The sequence below is a fragment of the Oncorhynchus kisutch genome, linkage group LG20, assembly GCF_002021735.2.
Source record: "Oncorhynchus kisutch isolate 150728-3 linkage group LG20, Okis_V2, whole genome shotgun sequence".
In the NCBI taxonomy this organism is placed as follows: domain Eukaryota; kingdom Metazoa; phylum Chordata; class Actinopteri; order Salmoniformes; family Salmonidae; genus Oncorhynchus; species Oncorhynchus kisutch.
In genome coordinates this window covers 48,351,867-48,367,619 of record NC_034193.2, presented here as the reverse complement: position 1 = coordinate 48,367,619, position 15,753 = coordinate 48,351,867, and the positions used below count along the sequence as shown (strand labels likewise).

Sequence of the window (15,753 nt, the reverse complement as noted above, 5' to 3'; positions counted from 1 at the left end):
TTTAAGCACCAACTGTCAGAGCAGCTCACAGATTACTGCATCTGTACATAGCCCACCTATAATTTAGCCCAAACAACTACCTCTTTCCCAACTGTATTTAATTTAAATTTATTTATTTATTTTGCTCCTTTGCACCCCATTATTTTTTATTTCTACTTTGCACATTCTTCCATTGCAAAACTACCATTCCAGTATTTTACTTGCTATATTGTATTTACTTTGCCATCATGGCCTTTTTTGCCTTTACCTCCCTTCTCACCTCATTTGCTCACATTGTATATAGACTTGTTTATACTGCATTATTGACTGTATGTTTGTTTTTACTCCATGTGTAACTCTGTGTCGTTTTATCTGTCGAACTGCTTTGCTTTATCTTGGCCAGGTCGCAATTGTAAATGAGAACTTGTTCTCAACTTGCCTACCTGGTTAAATAAAGGTAAAATAAAATAAATAAATAAATTTGTGTCCTGCTGAAAGGAGAATTTGTCTCCCAGTGTCTGTTGGAAAGTAGACTGAACCAGGTCTTCCTCTATGATTCAAAAATGATTGCTTTTACATATATCATCTGAACATTTCCTCAGAACAAATAACACAAGATTGTAAGAGTAGGGAGCTAGAAATACCACTAGACAAGAAAAACAGAACACCAAATCAGGCAATTTACCATTGACAGAAAACACTTCAATAACTATTTTTAATTCATGCCTGGTGGGTGGAGAGTTTTTAAATATACTATCCACCTGCATTCTGTCTGGAGAAGACTAAGTTCCAGATTACCACCCCTACGTGAACGTTTTATCTGCTGTATAGAACAGAAGAACATGGATGAGACAGAATGATCTCCCCCTTCGCGTTCTTCATTGCTGCGAGTTGCTTGCTAGTAGAGATTTCTGCTCTTCACTCCATTGTAATTTTAGCCTACATTTCACTGATCTTAGTAACAGAACGCATTTTTGTCTGCAGTTTGCGGTTTGGCTATGTGTTTCAAGTGTTTGTGGCGGTTCTAGCTTGTATGGCGCCCCGGCAAGATGCCGCCAGTCACATCGTCCAGTCTTCCAACATTTATTTTTATGGGGACATGAGTGAACATGCCGAGTCTCGGGTGGCTGAGGCACCTAAAGATCTTCTTGGCCTCCCTTGACACCAGGTGATGTAGATGTAGTAGTGGAGGCCAAGACTAGCTTGCAAAGCAGCCCTGCTGCGATTTCCTCTGGTCTTGGGGGCGGCAGGCAGTCTGTAAAACAGTGCTAGCTGACATGCATCGCTCAAGATTTAAATTCCCCACGAGACCTAATTTGAGAAGGGTGCAACTGCGTGCATCTAATAACTAAATAATAAATAATAACTAAACTAATAACTAATGGGGGCTCGAATGCGGGCTGCACTCACACACGATTGCGCCGTTCTCAGTGATATGCGTATCAGTACGCAAACCTAACGCTCTCAAACGAAGTACTTCTGCCCATAGGTACGTCATCAATACTGGCGGTATTTTGAAAAGGAACTAGCCGTGAAGTTGACATCTGTATCTCATTTATCTGTGACTGTATGATATAGTGAAATATTATACGTTTTAAGAAAATAAGCCAGCTAACTATTTCAAATATGGTAGGTGGACACGTTGTTTGACAAAGTGAAAAATAGTCGGTTTCCAATTGATGAATGTCCTCCTATTTGTGACGTTAATGATATAACGTTAACTTGTTTTTAGTCGGATATGCTAATCTTTTTCACTGCTAACGTTTGCTAGCTAGCTGACGTTCGTTTGCTTGTTTTTGAGGTTTTGGTAGCTAGCTATGAACTGTAATGTTTATTCCAAGAGTAACGTTACTTCCTGCTTTTATGTAAAAAAATATATATACTTTGTCTGACATTTTTACTAGAATTGATGAGGAAGCTGGCTAATTTACAAATCTAGCTAACTTAATCTGACTTCAAGGTATTTTCTTAACTCACCAAAGTAAAGATGTTGGTAGAGTGCTGACGAACATTTCTTTGTATGCGCCTGGTGTATTTCCCCCCCCCCCAAACATGACTCATACGACTTTTGAAAATGTTCCGCCATACTCACTATACGGTAGTTATACGGTAGTTACGGTAGTTACCCACTTGTTGATAACAATATTGTGAATTCCTTGTTTTCAGAGTTTGAACGAGGTAACGTTGCAACAGGATAATGTAAGTAAGGTAGCCAAATATGAGCCTTTGTAAGCTTTACTGAAATTACAATAAGCTATCCATTCAACATGCATGTCTTAATAATTCTGACATTTTTATCACAGGGACAGCCACTGGACACAGAGTCAGAAGTCCAGGATACTCCAGCACCACCTGCCATTCCTTTCTACACAGAGTGCTCGGAAGCTGCACAGGCACAACTGTTTAACGAGTGTGAAGAGCAGTTTGCCCAGCTAGAGATGGTACTGATCTGTTTACGATGACAGCTCGGTCCTGCACAGACAACTTTGGATGATGTGATGTTATTGTGTTAATGTTAAAATGTAATATTCTGCTTGTTTTTCAGCTTCAGAACGAGATCATTCTCGCAGAGCCTGACTCCGATGAAAACCCTCAAGAACAGGTGAGGGATTTCCCTATAGCTGAATGAAACCATTAGTATGTGTGATGCATGAACTTTTTACATGATCTTGCCTTATCTGCTGCATATCTGTTATGTCCAACAGTCTGTTAATAGATTGACAGCTGTAGCAGCTGAGCTGAAGCAGTGGCAGACAAGACGTCCAGAACGTGAGTGTCTGGTTTCTACACTGAACATCATTCCTTTATAACTAATTGATTGTACTTATACTGTATGACTGAGACATAAGCATGATGTGTACCATCAGAATGTGGTTTACTTTCTATCCATAGTGTTGTCCACAAATCCTGAGGTGTTACTCGTCGTTGGAGCAGAGGAGGTAAATTCACATGTAGATGTTGCCTTCCACCGTAGTAGTTACTGTTGGAAAATTTACACAATTTCTGTGTAAAAATATTTCTATGCAGTTACCTTTTAATATACAGTACCAATCAAATTTGGACACCTATTCATTCAAGTGTTTTTCTTTATTTTTATATTTTCTACATTGTAGAATGTGAATAAATCAAAACTATGAAAAAGTGTTAAATCAAAAATGTTATATTTGAGATTCTTGAAAGTAGCCACCCTTTGCCTTGATGACAGCATTGCACACTTGCCATTTTCTCAACACGCTTCATGAGGTAGTCACCTGGAATTCTTTTCCGACAGTCTTGAATGAGTTCCCAAATATGCTGAGCACTTGTTTGCTGCTTTTCCTTCACGCTGCCGTCCAACTCATCCCAAACCATCTCAATTGGATTGAGGTTGGGTGATTGTGGATGCCAGGTCTTCTGTTTTGCTAGCACAGACTGGAATATGTTCCGGGATTCTTCCGATGGTATTGAGGAGTACACCACATCAGTCATTGGCTTTATCAATAAGTGCCTCGAGGACGTCGTCCCCACAGTGACTGTACGTACATACCCCAACTAGAAGGCAACATTCGCACTGAGCTAAAGGGTAGAGCTGCCGCTTTCAAGAAGTGGGACTCTAACCTGGAAGCGTATAAGAAATCCCTCTATGCCCACCGACAAACCATCAAACATGCAAAGCATCAATACAGGACTTCGATCGAATCGTACTACACCAGCTCCGACGCCTGTTGGATGTGGCAGGGCTTGCAAACTATTAGACTACAAAAGGGAAGCACAGCCGAGAGCTGCCCAGTGGCACGAGCCTACCAGACGAGCTAAATAACTTCTATGCTTGCTTAGAGGCAAGTAACACTGGAACATGCATGAGAGCATCAGCTGTTCCGGACGACTGTGTGATCATTCTCCGCAGCTGATGTGAGTAAGACCTTTAAACAGGTCAACATTCACAAGGCGGATTACCAGGATGTGTAGTCCAAGCATGCGCTGACCAACTGGCAAGTGTCTTCACTGACATTTTCAACCTCTCCTTGTCCGAGTCTGTAATACCAACATGTTTTAAGTAGACCACCATAGTGCCTGTGCCCAAGGACAGTAAGGTAACCTGCCTAAATGACTTCCGACCTGTAGCACTCACGTCCTGGTAATCCGTCTGACCCAGCGGCTTTGTGAATCTTGTTCACATCGGCTACCGAGATCCAGACCAGCTGGTGTTGCTTGCCTCAAAGCGAGCATAAAGGCATTTAGCTCGTCTGGTAGGCTCGCGTCGCTGGGCAGCTCGCTTCTGGGTTTCCCTTTGTAGTCTGTAATAGTTTTCAAGCCCTGCCACATCCGACGGGTGTCAGATCTTGTGTAGTAGTTTTTAATCTTACTTCTGTCTTGACGCTTTGCTTGTTTGATGGTTCGTCGGAGGGCATAGCAGGATTTCTTATAAGCGTCCGGATAGTCTCCTGCTCCTTGAAAGCGGCAGCTCTAGCCTTTTAGCTCGATGCGGATTTTGCCTGTAATCCATGGCTTCTGGTTGGGATATGTGCGTACCGTCACTGTGGGGACGATGTCGTCAATGCACTTATTGATGAAGCCAGTGACTGAGGTGGTATACTCCTCAATGCCATTTGATGAATCACGGAACATATTCCAGTCTGTGCTAGCAAAACAGTCCTCTAATGTTGCATCTGCGTCATCTGACCACTTCCCTATTGAGCGAGTCACTGTACTTCCTGCTTTAGTTTTTGCTTATAAGCAGGAATCAGGAGGATAGAATTATGGTCAGATTTGCCAAATGGAGGGTGGGGGAGAGCTTTGTATGCATCTCTGCATGTGTGGAGTAAAGGTGATCTAGGAATTTTTTTCTCTGGTTGCACATGTGTGACATGCTGGTAAAAATTTGGTGAAACTGATTTAAGTTTGCCTGCATTAAAGTCCCCGGCCACTAGGAGCGCCGCTTCTTGGTGAGGATTTTCTTCACTTATGGCCATAGAGTTGGTTGAGAGCGGTCTTAGTGCCATCTTCGTTATGTGGTGGTAAATAGACGTCTACGAATAATATAGATAGTGTGGTCTACAGCTTATCATAAGGTACTCTACCTCAGGCGAGCAATACCTCGAGACTTCTTTAATATTAGACTTCGCGCACCTGCTGTTCTTGACAAATAGACACTCCCACACCCCTCGTCTTACCAGACGTAGCTTCTCTGTTCTGCTGGTGCATGGAAAATCTCGCCAGCCCTATATTATCTGTATCATCGTTCAGCCACATCTCGGTGAAGCATAAGATATTAAAGTTAATGTCCTGTTGGTAGGATAATCTTAATCGTAGGTCATCAATTTTATTTTTCCAATGATTACACGTTAGCAAAAAGAACGGATGGCAGTGGAAGTTTACTCGCTCACCTACGGATTCTCAGAAGGCTGCCCGATCTATGGCCTCTTTTCCTGCGTCTTTTCTTCAAGCAAATTACAAGGATCTGGGCCTGTTCCAGTGAAGCAGTATATGCTTCTCGTCGGACTCGTTAAAGGAAAAAGTTTCTTCCAGTCCGCGGTGAGTAATTGCTGTTCTGATGTCCAGAAGTTATTTTCGGTCATAAGAGACGGTAGCAGCAACATTATGTACAAAATCATTTACACAAAACGCAAAAAAACTAACAAAATAGCACAATTGATTGGGATAATGTAAAACCTCAGCCATGTTCTTCAAATGCATTTAGAAAAAAATAACTTTTTAACAAGCCACACCTGTTAATTGAAATGCATTCTAGGTGACTACTTCATGAAGCTTTTTGAGAGAGTGCCAAAAGTGTGCAAAGCTGTCATTAAGGCAAAGGGTGGCTACTTTGAAGAATCTCAAATATTAAAATATATTTTGTTTAACACTTTTTTTTTGTTGGTTACTGCATGATTCCTTTTTTGGTTACCACATGATTCCACATGTGCTATTTCATAGTTTGATGCCTTCACTATTATTCTACAATGTAGAAAATAGTAAAATAAAGAAGAACCCTTGAATCAGTCGGTGTCAACTTTTGACTGGTTCTGTACACATTTCAGATATCAGCTATTTTATAGTTATACAGAGCCTTATGCTTATGAAAAGTAAACATATTCATGTTTAACTTTCTATTTTATTTTTTACTTTTCTTTCCTACTTCCACAGTTACAGAAGCTGAATTCACAACTGGAGTTGGTCCTCTCTTGCTCACAAGCCAAGAGAGACATACTGAGAGAGACTTTAAAAAGGTTTTCTTTGAATGTGATTGTTATTCTAAATCTCCAACCCTTTGAATGTTGACATGGAGACAGTAGATTTGACAGTATACATCTGTGTTCCTGATTCAGTGAACAGAAGTGGTTGGAGGAAAAGAAGGAAGTGTTGAGGGCAGGCACTGAACATGTGGTCAAACAGCGACTGGAAAACGAAAGGTTATCAGAACACAGGTAAGGTACAACAACTGGGTCACGTTTGTTCGGGCACACTGTAAATGACATTTTTACAAGGCTAAACAAAAGCTGCTTTTTTTTTTTTTTTGAACAGATTTTACCTCCCCGTTTTCTTCGGTTTCCTGCCTATGAATATGATCCTGAATAATAGAAAATGACCTACAAACCAACACATTGACAACTATCCTGAGTTTAATATGGAAGTATTGCTGCTGCTGTTCAGTGTGTTGCAGGACACCAAGAAGAAGATCCAGAAGATGAAGGATTACCAGAACAGACTGATGGAGACCCTGGCAGACGTACTGGCGGAACACTTCCCACTTCCTACACAGGAGACCAACGCTGACAAGAAGGAAAAGGTGGCAGTCTTAGTGATGTATTATGTGGCTCTGATGAAGGGGTTCCTCAATGGTCACACATTGCATCTAGCTTGGTCTCAGATCTGTTTGTGCTGTGTAGCTAACTTTTTATGTGTTGTTGGGCAAGAGAGCACAAATAGATCTGGGACCAGCCTAGATGGTATCTTTTTTGTTTCTGTTTTCAGAACATTCCTCAAGAGCTGAACGAGAATCTAATTTCACTCAATGAAGTCCTGGAGGTAAGTCTCTGTTCGCATGCATTGTTTGTGTTTTATTATTCAACCCGGTGCTCTGGTTCAATTTTGTATTACTTTATTACTACATGCTTGAACCAGTAGCAGCTTTATAGTCTAGCTTTTTATGACCCTATGACTATATTTTACACTTACATTACCCTCACATCTTTGTAATGTAGATCAACTTGATCACAGAACAACAAATGACATAACATCCCTACTCACCTCTTGCTCCAATTGAACAACAACATAAGTAATAACCTTAAACCCTTACCTTAAACCTTATCTTCCATTGTTAAAATTGGCAGCTGCTGATGAACACGACTCTGGAGACGCCTCACGATCCCTACATATCGATAGACGAGACGTTCTGGCCCCCGTACACAGAGATGCTGCTGCGCCACGGCATTGCACAGAGACACCCAGAGGACTGTTTCAAGATCCGCCTGGAAACCTTTTATTAACAGTAACTGGTCAGACATCTTGGTTCTAGTTTTGTCAGCGTGTATAGCAGCCTGGTCCCAGATGTTTGTGCTGTCTTGCCGTCTCATTGTCATGCCATCGATCATAAGCGTTGGTTATACAGTACAATCAGGTCTGGCACCAGGCTAGGTGTATGGTAATATCATGAGTATGTATTGCGATAGTGGCTTGATGGGTCACTGGTTTATCGTGTTATTTCCTGTATGTTTCACAATAGGTTAACCTTTTTTAATGTTTTTTTAACATGTTACATAGATATTTATGTTGCTCTCTCTGGCTACTGGAACACAATTTGCATTCTTCAGTGAAACCTTACATTGTTATGTATATATTTCCATGTATCAATGTATGCCAGATTTGTTCTTAATAAAAGGAAAAATCAACTAAATATACAGACATTCGTTATTCACTGTAGCACTTTGTTCTAAACCGAAGAACAGAAAACATCTTGATACATCAGTACTTGATTCACAGCAGTACATAAGAACTTGTATAATATTTTTGCAAATACAGAATTTCCCAAGGACGGATAATCTGTACCAACAAAACATTTTAAACATTGAAATGTTTTTTTTTTTTTTATTGTCAAGAAACCCTGACATGCGTCAGCAGGCCACGTCATTCCATCATCCAATCCCGAGAGCCGTTTAGGTATGTTCACCCGCCTCCCGCGAGTTCGTGCATTCTTGTGGGCGGAGAACAAATTTCGGTTCCGGGTGTTTTTACACTTCTCTCGAAGGCGTTCATTTGTCTGATTATGGTCTTAAATCATAAAGTTAAAAAAATTCACGAACATTCACGGTAGAGAACAGTTTTATTGAAAGAACAAACAGAACATCAGCAAAGATGACAACACGATCAGAGAGAGAGAAGGCCCTGAAACTCAACGAGCAGCATCAGGCCATTCTGTCCAAAATGCTGAGAGAGGACGACAACAAATACTGCGCCGATTGTGAGGCGAAAGGTAACTATATAAAGCAATGTCAACTTCGTTAAATTGTGTCATTTGATCTTATATAACCGTTTCAGTTATTCGTCTAGCCAGACTCCGACTGAGTTGTTAGCTGACTATGCTAACTGTAAGTAGCAGCTAGTCTGCTGACACCTTCCTTCCTCTTTAGCATTTATCTGGTAGCTACTAGGCTAGCTTAGCTATGCTAGGTAGCATTTTGTCTCCCACCACACCTTGAACCAAACTTCAGTCATACAAGTAAATGCAAGTTTCGACACCCCTGCACCATGACAGTCACCACTGGGAAACTATCCCTAAATGTCCAAACATGTCACTCTAAAAGAATGCACAGGGAAGACCTGCCAATCTGAAGTCCTATTGTGACACCTGCACCACCGGTACAGACAGGTTTTGATAAGTGAATCTTCCGTTACCTGGGCTGTGTTCATTAGACACCTAACGGAAGAGAACAGACTGAAACCGGTGCACTAATGAGTACGACCCTGTCTCTGCCTGCCAGGTCCAAGGTGGGCATCATGGAACCTGGGAGTGTTTATCTGTATCCGATGTGCTGGCATCCACAGGAACCTTGGGGTTCACATATCACGGGTCAAATCTGTCAACCTGGACCAATGGACAGCAGCACAAATACAGGTAATTGGCCAATGTCCAGGATTTATAATATTCATAAATGAGAAATGTCATGTATTGACCTATATTTATTGACACAGACACCTCTCTTTCTTGTATATCCTACTGGCTGAATACAAAGTTGACTTTTTAACCCATACTTATCATGTCCCCCCTGCTGTTTCACTATCCACCCTCCACCCCCCTTTATCTCTGTGCTCCTCTTTCTCTCTTTCCCCCACCCTCTTTTTCTCCATCTCTCCTTCTCTTCTCTAACAGAGCATAGTAGATATGGGCAACTCCAAGTCCAGGCAGCTTTATGAGGCGAACCTTCCAGACAACTACAGAAGGCCTCAGACAGACCAGTATCCTTACAACTACACACACACACACACACAGACACGCACAGTCTCTCTCACACTCACTCACTCTCTCTCACACTCTCACACACACCGCGGTTCCCAAAAAGCTTCCCGTAACACACGTACTTGCCCCTTTATAATATTGCTACATTTTTTTCCCCCCTTAACCCCTGACCCCAGAGCAGTGGAGTTCTTCATCAGGGACAAGTATGAGAAGAAGAAATACTACAGCAAAAATGTGACCAATGGACACAGCGTATGTATCTCACCTCTGACACCACACTCAAACTGGTTTGCGGATAGTACTAGAATGTGTCTTATTTGTATGTAGACTCTCCAAAGTGTTGCTTGTTATGTGTTAGGTTAAAGGGATACTTTGGAGTTATGGCAATGAGGCCCATTATGGACTTCCCTAAAGTCAGATGAACTCTTGGATAACATTTGTATGTCTCTGGGTCCAGTATGAAGGAAGTTAGAGGTAGTTTCACTAGCTAATGCTAACTAGCATTAGCGCAATGACAGGCTATCTGCTAGCATGTATTTCCACAGGTGTTTGTGGTACTGTTTTATTGTGTTATATGGCCTAACAATTTGGAACATTATTCAAATGAGATTAGGCCTTTATCTCTCTTCCTCCATAGATTTTTTTTCTTCTAATTTCCTCTTATGATGTTCCTCCACAGCCAAAAGACAAGGAGAGCAAGCGAGAGAAGGAAACTGATAGAGGAACCAAGCTGTCATACAATGCCAAAGTACGGTGGTTTTGAATGGATACATCTATAGATTCCTTATATAAGATTTCTGTCTCAACCCAACCCATATTCCTTTTTCATCAATCACACTGTACACCCTGTTGGTCTCTTTTGAGCTTTTCAGTCAGAATTATGTTTATTTTGTTTACAACAATTCCACTCATCATGACACTCCATGCTATAGTGGTCAGGTTTTAGTGGTTTAATGGGAGCAGACTTAAAGGGCAATTCCGCCGCTTTTCAAACTCCTATTCATTTTTCAGCAACATACCATTGTCTACATATGTGAAAACGGCACGTTTTATGATCTGTGGTTAAAAATATCAAATTGTTTCCCTGTATTATTACAGGGTAGGACTTAAAATCAAGAAAAACTGATGTATTTATTATTTTTTTTGCCAGAGGGGAGGGTATGTTCTTGCTCCCCATGTCACCAATCTCCTAGTGTTTGTTTTTGAAATGTTTTAACTTTTGATGATGTCATCGGGTAGAACTTTTGAGCTTCATGATTTTTTTTCTACCAAAAGAAGAAATGCATGGTTTTCACATGTCGATACTGGTATTGTGCTGGAGATAATGAATGAGGTTTAAAAGTGGTGGAATTGCCCTTTAACAGTCTAGTATGGCAAACTGTGTGAAAAACATTAGTTAACAGGTCTGGCATTATACCAGTACTTAATACAACTAATCATCAATTTACGAATGTTTATGGTCACCATGTCCAGCAAACTGATTTGTTGTGGTGTGTCTCACTGTGTAGTTACTTTGACGTGTTGATACATTGGTGAAAAATAGACCATCTTTGGGTTTAGGGTTAGAATGCTGGGCGTCGAGCTCCCGGCATCGGCATAACCCAATGCTGAGGATGCACCTAACCTTTGACCTCTTAGAGGGCTTGACTGCTGAGGGTTTCAAATATCCCTTGCTTGTCTTATCTGAAGTATACCTCATCAGGATCTTTGCTTTCATTATGAACTAAACCTATGCTCAACCGAAGCCCTGCATATTTAGCCATTAGTCTGGAAGACGCTTAACAAATCAACTTCATTATTACTTCCAAGACTACATTATTATTTTTTCACAATCATTTTGCCTTTTCTCTTGGACTCAACCCCTGAAGAGTGAAGAGACCCGCCATGCCCCCAAAGCCAGTCCTGTGAAGACAGCAGAACCTCCCGTCAACCTACTTGGCCTTGGTAAGATTAAACCAGTCAGTTTTCCAAAATGAAAATGAGAGTTTCTTATTGGACAAGTTCAGATAGTCCTTCCTGGTTTCAGCCTGTTTTCTTTCGTTTTGTGCCTATTGAATATGACCCTGCTTTGCCTTGACGAATACGACCCTGGGTGGAAGCCTAGCAGTTAAGAGCTAACTAGGTGAAATTTGTCGCTGTGCCCTTGAGCAAGGCACTTAACCCTAATTGCTCCTGTATGTCGCTCTGGATAAGAGCGTCTGCTAAATGACTCAAATGTCAAATGTACTAAACCAGTGAGTTATTCAGAAATTCTGAGTCTTGAACAATACACACATTCATCTTAAGTGTTTTTTTTCTCCCCTGTATAACCTGTTTTACACATCTGTTTTTAACCCCTCTCCGTTGCTCTCTGTCTCCCCCATCTCTCTAGATGCACCAACACCTGCCCCTGCTAACAACGGTAGTGCTGCTAGCACAGCAAGTCACGACTTGGATATCTTTGGCCCCATGGTGTCCAACCCCCTCCCCTCATCTAATGCTGCTGCTCATTTCTCTCAGGTAACACAATCTGATGACCTCACCACTTCCCTGGTCCCTATGGACACCCAGCTCCACAAACTTAAAGACGCATACTGAACTTCTATATTTACATGCACACATATTACCTGTACATCTACATCTGAACGATGGCCCAGTTGGTAGAGCATTGTGCTCTCAATGCAGTGAGAAATTTGTCTCACACACATCCATGCAGGCCAATGCATGCTAGTGTGAGAGACGTTTGAAGAGCAAGAGACTCAACACACTGAATAGGGTTAGCGACTTTTCTTACGTCGTTCTTACAGTTTTTGCTTCCTTCTTCCAGGCTAGCTCCAGTACCCCAGCCAGCACCCCAACACAACCCCCAGCAGCAACCCCATCCTCGGGCTCTGCCCAGGGAAACCTGGACCTGTTCAGTGAGACTGGTGGTGGAGGGGGCATTAAGGGGGAGGACACCGGGGCCAAGAAACCCCTCTCCAAGGACTCCATCCTGTCCCTGTACGGGAACACCAGTATGCCTCAGATGCCCCAGCACCAGCAGGCCCCGCCTGGTAAGGAGATATACAGACACAAGCCTACACATGCACGCTATGTACACTCATGCAGGGCTCTACACTGACCTTTTTTACAAGGAGCATGTGTAGGAGCACTCAAAGAAATTTAGGAGCACAATGACAAATATTTGAGGTAACAAGACGTTTTCTTTGTAATAATGGTGCAAAAATGACGGTCATGAATCTGCACTCGCACACGGTGTATTCACCATGGCACTCCAGGGCTGCAAGTACAGTGACGTAATAATTTCAACCATTATCATCAGCACTTGTGCTCCTAAATAAAAATTCCAGGTTGTACAACAAAGTATTTTGGCGCGTACTCGAGTAAAATGGTTGCACTGTAGAGCCTTGTCATACATAAGTGTGGGCATGTGTGCACATCGTGATGTGACTTTGGTTAATGTGATGAATGTTATTTATCGTTGTTACTCGATTAAATTAACCATGTAACAATTAGCTCATAAGGAATTTGGGGCACCACGGAAGAAGTTGTCTAATGAGTTACCATGTCCCGAATTAAACTCTAGAAGAAATATATAAGATATAATGATAAGTCATTTATTAATCATTACCTCATATGAGTCTCATTCTGAACATTGCAGACTTCTTGAATCCGCAAGATCCCCAGCCTTTTCTGATTATTCAGTTCTACACAAATTGATTTCAATTTTTATTTACTAACTAGCTAAATAATAACACAGAATACACATTTACATGAGACAAAAGTCTCTAGTGGACTGACAAAATATTATGGCTTGTTACACAATGGAGAGGGGGTGGGGAAAGAGAGGGATAGAGAAAAGGACATTTATTGTGGCTACATTCTAGGACTGTTCTCACATTAATCCTATACCTATACAAACTGCTGCCCGTTTGGGTAAGAAATGCAATGTATTTACATGTAAGTTAGATGTCTTTGTTTGTTGTCTCTCTGTTGAAACCAATCAATCCTTCTATGGGGAATAGCTCGATGGGTGTAAGGCTCTGATTGTCCACCAGAGGTTACAATATCCTTCTTAGTTGTCCTGGCTTGGAGTGGAGTGTTTCTTCTGAACTGTTCTTCAGATGCCCAATTACTGTCTGAGATGGGATCCTCTCCTTCCTTTCTCGGGTAGCTAGTCATATCTAGATCCCTTTACATGCACAGCTGCAGACTGTCAATGTTTTGGTCTAGGGAGTTTATCTTCATCTCTTGTTGAGTTTCAGAGTTTCCAGCCATTTGTAATGTTTAGCTCACGCTTCACATCTGCTGGTCTGAATATGTTAATTCTTAGAGTCCTTTTAATCAATCTGGTCGGAAAGGGCATTTCCATCACACTGACGCATTTGTCTGACCTCATTCGGGGTGTGGCTTAATCAATGTGCAACGGACATGAAAACCAAAATCACATTCATATCTTAACAAAAATAGTTTCATTGTTCATCATATTGTATTAACATCATATTGGATGGAAACAGCCGAAGGAGGGTTTCCTTCCTAAGGTACAGTATTTGGTTGATACAGTTTTTAAAAACATCACAAAATGAAAAGCAATATGACAGAATTATTTTTTAGATCCCCACTGGCTGTATAAATGCATGCTGTTAAATACCAAACACTTCTAAAGTAACAAGTCACCAACCAAGTTGTTCAGTCACTTTAGTATATCTATGGCAAGCAGTCAAATGTTAACAGAAAATTATATTTTGAAAGAAACTCAAACTGTTCTCAGTATTTCTCCTGTACTTCTCCCTTCCAGCTGGTATGTACATGAACCCCGCCCAGATGCAGTTTCCAGTAGGCATCCCCCAGCAGCAGGTCCCTGCTGGCTACCAGGCCTTCCCTGGCATGGGCACAGGCATGCCCCCCACCACCGTCATGGGTGCCATGATGGCTCAGAACGGAGCTGCCATGATGGGACCCAACACAGGCATGATGGTTGGCATGACGATGCCCAATGGTTTCATGGGACAAGCGCCCGCGGCCGGGATGGTTGGCATGGCTCCGAGGATGATGGGGGTACCACAGGGGGGGATGCCCGCGGGTATGGTGCCCGCTCAGGGCATGCAGGGGATGTATGCCGTCCAGCCTGGGCAGCAGGGCCACTGGAACATGGGACAGGTATGTTAGTTCTTTTGATGTCACGTTGTTTGGCATATTGGGGATTTTCCCCTTGGAGTAAACGTCGCATTTGAAGTATAAGATGGTTTTAGAAGAATACAATATCAAGTGTCTTTGGGAGGTAACTTAGGTATGGCAATATGGTAACATTACCTAACTATCAAATGTTCTCAGATCTATATAAATGCATTGTGGTCAGGGCTTGGGTTTGTTTTAGTATTAGACAATATTGTGTTTCCCTGACACCTTACTATTCATCTCTCCTACTGTCTTCCCCAGATGAACCAGCAGATGTCAGGGATGAGTCTGAACGGTGCCGGGGGGGCCATGGCCTTCGGTCAGCCTGCCTCCACCATGGGAGGCTGGGCCGCGGCACCCTCCGGTCAGACCCTCAGCAACCAGCTCTGGAAGTGACCACCCCCCACCCCTGGAGGTCAAAGGTTAGGGATTGGGGGTCAGGGCAGCGGCAGAGGAGATTGCAACCAGGGGGTCTGAAATCCAACATCCAACCCCCCCAGTAACCTTACTATGAACTGATGCCCGTTTTCAAATTGATACTGACCACTCTCCAACATCGAGCTTATCTGGCTGTTCGCATACTGAAGCGATGCAGCCTTGTTTCCTTGTTTCCTTCAGGTAATCACAGATCCATTGGTGATTGGACAGGTGAAAGCAAGGTGACCGTCTTATTAGTCTGACTAACCCAATCAGATCAGTGATTACTTCAAGGAAGGAAGGAAGCATTTCTGCAAGTATTCAAACGGGGCACATCTCTCTCTTTCTGTCACTTTCTATCCATTGCGCTCTCTTTCCGTCTCTCTTTTGTGAGTAAATTGGGAGTGCTCATACACCATCATACGCAGGCTGGCAGTCAGTGCCTGTTACATGTTGTGGATATCATAACTCTTTTCATTTTCCTTTTTTGGAGGGAAAAAAAACAACAACCACAACAATGTAAACAAATACAACAACAAAGACATCATCGACAACATATCGAAAAAGCTGCAGGACCAGTTACACAAGCTTTTATTGTATCATTATAAAAATTATTATAGAGAATTAAAGAATAGTATTTAAACTTTGGGAGAAGACATGGCTATAATTTCTGTGAATACTGCTCTCCTATGTACAGCTCTGTATAACATTTTAAACTACATGTGGTTCCCCTACAAAATAAAGTATGATAAACCAATGTGTCT

The 15,753-nt window shown here is 42.0% G+C and overlaps 2 protein-coding genes across 4 annotated transcripts; both read left to right on the top strand.

Annotated features, from left to right (window-relative positions):
- The first annotated feature begins 797 nt into the window (after positions 1–797).
- Positions 798–7,850, top strand: LOC109877973 (centromere protein K-like). 2 transcript variants are annotated; one of them, XM_031799994.1, is made up of 11 exons: positions 798–907; positions 2,146–2,178; positions 2,283–2,420; positions 2,525–2,581; positions 2,685–2,748; positions 2,872–2,918; positions 6,106–6,188; positions 6,288–6,386; positions 6,613–6,748; positions 6,934–6,987; positions 7,293–7,850. In XM_031799994.1, exons 1-11 carry the CDS (start codon positions 836–838, stop codon positions 7,446–7,448), a joined length of 939 nt encoding a protein of 312 aa, XP_031655854.1. In that variant the 5' UTR covers positions 798–835; the 3' UTR covers positions 7,449–7,850. The 2 variants fall into 2 exon arrangements, with proteins under 2 accessions (XP_031655854.1, XP_020325800.1); XM_020470211.2 differs by lacking the exon at positions 798–907 and adding an exon at positions 1,465–1,608.
- Positions 7,851–8,130: 280 nt separating this feature from the next.
- LOC109877971 (stromal membrane-associated protein 1-like) lies at positions 8,131–15,746 on the top strand. Of its 2 annotated transcripts, XM_031798949.1 has the most exons (10): positions 8,131–8,431; positions 8,940–9,073; positions 9,329–9,414; positions 9,592–9,667; positions 10,095–10,163; positions 11,284–11,359; positions 11,787–11,914; positions 12,222–12,447; positions 14,193–14,554; positions 14,834–15,746. In XM_031798949.1, exons 1-10 carry the CDS (start codon positions 8,314–8,316, stop codon positions 14,966–14,968), a joined length of 1,410 nt encoding a protein of 469 aa, XP_031654809.1. In that variant the 5' UTR covers positions 8,131–8,313; the 3' UTR covers positions 14,969–15,746. The 2 variants fall into 2 exon arrangements, with proteins under 2 accessions (XP_031654809.1, XP_031654808.1); XM_031798948.1 differs by having other exon boundaries at positions 8,150–8,431; positions 9,329–9,667.
- Positions 15,747–15,753: the final 7 nt, after the last annotated feature.